At 30.6% G+C, this 3,492-nt stretch overlaps 1 protein-coding gene across 1 annotated transcript in view; it reads left to right on the forward strand.

Moving 5' to 3' along the window:
• The first annotated feature begins 1,498 nt into the window (after nucleotides 1–1,498).
• Nucleotides 1,499–3,492, forward strand: part of LOC106761625 (protein DETOXIFICATION 19-like) — a 12,801-nt gene continuing 10,807 nt past the window's right edge. Inside the window, exon 1 of the mRNA XM_014645191.2 lies at nucleotides 1,499–2,052. Within this exon, the coding sequence (XP_014500677.1) occupies nucleotides 1,774–2,052 (279 nt within the window). The 5' untranslated portion in view covers nucleotides 1,499–1,773. The remainder of the gene's footprint in view (nucleotides 2,053–3,492) is intronic.

Consider the following 3,492-nt stretch of genomic DNA (forward strand, 5'->3'; position numbering starts at 1 on the left):
AATTACTTATAAAATAAACTAAAAACATAAAAATAGGAAACGGATGTACGTCTTCTTCAATCCACACAACACAGAGCACACAAATAACACAGAACTCAACAGCAGACCACATACTCCTCAACAAACACACCAACCAAATATCAACAATAGAGAAAGCTACCCAATCCTACACATTACATACATTAAAAAAAATAGAAGAAATGAAAAGAACGAAACCAACGTCTACACCTCTCCGCACCGTGCCGGGCCACCACACACTCACCGCACCGCCATCCACCGCACACCAACAGGCCGCACAAAGCAACAACAGGTCCAGAGGAGGGCTGGGAGAGTGAGAGATGCAGAGAGCATTTGAAAATGAAAGCTTTGGTGGGGGTGGGAATACACGAAGGAGGGAATCTTGAGTCTGTGTGTTCAAGAGACATGGTAGGTTAACTTTAATAAATAGGAATATAAAGGTAAAAATAAAAAAAACAAAAAGGTTATTTTTGTATTTAAAAAAAAATTCAAAAAAATTGGGGGTGTGGGGGATGAAATTGGGGAGGTACAGGGAGTAACCCCCAAAAATCTATATTAAAATAAGATTATAAATCATAAATATAAAAACTAGTATTTTTTTACTGTTTTTATTTTCTTATAATTTTTTTTTATTTTATAATTAATTATTCGTTAAATAAGTATGATTACAATATATAAAAAAATTATATTTTATGATAACATTTATTAAAATAAAATATTTATCTTTAACATATGTTTAACATATGTGTTAATAAAAATGTATATTTAATCAAAAGATAATATTATTAGTTAGTTTTCTCCTTTATTTTTTTATAATAATATCAAATTAAAATAAAGGGTTAAATATGTTTTTAGTCCCTACGTTTTGGAGCGATTTTGGTTTTAGTCCCTCTTTCAAATTAAGGTACAATTTAGTCCTTCAACTTTGGAAAATTCCAGTTTTAGTTTTTTTTACCAAATTTTTTTAACTTTATTTGATATTTCAAACGCGTTTCATTATAACATTTGGATTGTTTACATTTTTTGACACATTTTTGCTTTAATACTAAAATTAGAATTTTCTAAAGTTAAAGGACTAATTTGAAAAAGCGACAAAAACTAAAATCGTCTCCAAATATAGGGACTAAAAACGTATTTAACCCTAAAATAATTTGTTTCTTTATTTTTAACATATTTATCTTAAAATGTTGGAGAAAGTTAAAAGAAACTAAATACTTAATAAAATGTGAATTTTATTTTCACATAAATTGACTATATATATAAAAAATTTTAAAACACATATATTACGTCATTTTCAAAATAAATTTAAATAAATATTTTTATTTTTTATAACAATTCAACTTCAAATCCCGTAAAATTCGTCATTCATTCTATTCCATTCCATTCGTCTTTTCCAAGTGAACAAAACATAAAAATTAAATGTGTCATTTTCAAAAAATTTAAAAGAAGTTAAAGATACATGAAGAAATCGGTGCAGGGAGAAATAAGTCTGTTAGTAGAAAGTCTCGTGTTTCTCGATTTGGTTTCTTTATGTTAAAAAATCAGAAAAAAAAAAACTGACAAAAAAAATGGGGACATGACATGACGGGAGGGAAAAATGATTACACATAATTGTTATTTATTTAAATTAAATAGATGTAAGTTTTAGGTCTTATATATAGTAAACATGTTTGACCATATAGGCAGAGATGGTGATGATTGAAAAAAGCTTCACCTCAGAAATATCTAGCAAAGAAAGTTTACGTGGTAGAGAAGATGGCAGCAAGCAGCAGTTCACATGGCAGAACAAGAGAAGCTCTGTTGGAAGAATCTGACATTAATGGAAGAGAAAACAGAAAATGGTGGAAGAAAGTTTTGGACATGGAAGAAGCCAAACACCAACTCTTGTTTTCGCTTCCAATGATTCTTACAAACTTGTTCTATTACTTAATCACTTTGGTTTCTGTCATGCTTGTTGGTCACTTAGGAGACCTTCAACTTGCTGGTGCTACTCTTGCAAACTCATGGTTCAGTGTAACTGGCGTCGCTCTCATGGTACTTCATTCCTTTACTTTCTTCTTTTTCTCAATGTCTTCTTCGAATTTACCAAATAAATACTTTTTTCATCGTACAACTAATTTAACTGTCTCTAACATAAATGTTTCAAAATTTTGGATTACAAATAATCTCTCCGATGAACTTTTTTCCGGCAAAAGTGTTAAATTTATGCTTAGTTGTAGAGGATAGATAGATAGATACATAGGCTTCATTATATGACAAACTTTTCGATTTAAACAGTAATCGGTTTGCTACTTGTCTCATCACCCATAATAAATGTTGCAAACCTGTTTAACTACTTCCTATTAATGTTTCATGACTCAGTCAGCAGTACAATAAATCTTTGCTCTGTTTATTTTGTGTATGTTTTCACCATGTCCAAAATAATAAAATTTGTACAGAAATAATTATATTTCCTGAAACAGTGAAAGAGAAGACGTTATTCTTATTATCACCACAATTGAAATGATACTTTCATACGACATAAATAATTTATTTATTTAACATTATTTTCTTATTTTACTTTTATTTTTAAAAAATATAAAAATTTATTTTTGAGATTATTTTGATAACATCCCAATAAAAATAGATTGAAAATTATATTTATATTCAGGAGTTAACAATAATAATATGATAAAACATTGGAACAAACCTAATTACAGAATAGGAATATATATAAATATCCCATTGGTTTAAAATCAACACAAGCTTATTGTTGAACAACATTGTACAATTTCAGCCGAAGGTTCTAGATATAACTTAGACCGAGCGGTGTTACAAAAGAAAGTTTCTGTCGAACGGTTATTCAAAAGAATATATAAACCGAACGGTTTTCTAAGCAGAATGATTAAAAGAACCTACTGACTACGGTCTTGTGTTGTCCTTGGTGTGATCAATCTGCAGTACATCCTCCAATGAGCCAGTATTGTCTTCTGCTCACATCTATTAGATGATCATTGCAATGAAGAGAACAACCGGACGAACAATAAAAGACAAGACAAGAAAGTAGGGTAAGCTAGTGTAATTTTAAATAACGATACAATTCAATTAAACATGAATAAAGTCATACATATACAACATTCACATAATCATATTATGACCGACCATTTTACACTGACTGTTCGGACTGTATGAACCATGTATCTCGTCGTTTCTAGCACCCGGTGTGGTGTAGTAACTGGCGTACACTCATCAGCTCCCATCCAAGGTTTGTCCTAAAACGACCATCTGGTCTTATGGTCACAGACCTCCAGCCATTCCCACGCATGAGTTACCCTCTTCTATATGAGGAGGAGTAATCACAGAATATCAAGATCAAAATCGAAGCCAGAGTCTGACCATGGTCATACTTTACCAATCATCACCAATCATGAGACATTCCTCCTTGGAATTCTCTTACATCTCCATTTTATTAAATTCATAATTTTCCATCATATT

This window comes from Vigna radiata, chromosome 5 (assembly GCF_000741045.1).
Source record: "Vigna radiata var. radiata cultivar VC1973A chromosome 5, Vradiata_ver6, whole genome shotgun sequence".
NCBI classification, from domain to species: domain Eukaryota; kingdom Viridiplantae; phylum Streptophyta; class Magnoliopsida; order Fabales; family Fabaceae; genus Vigna; species Vigna radiata.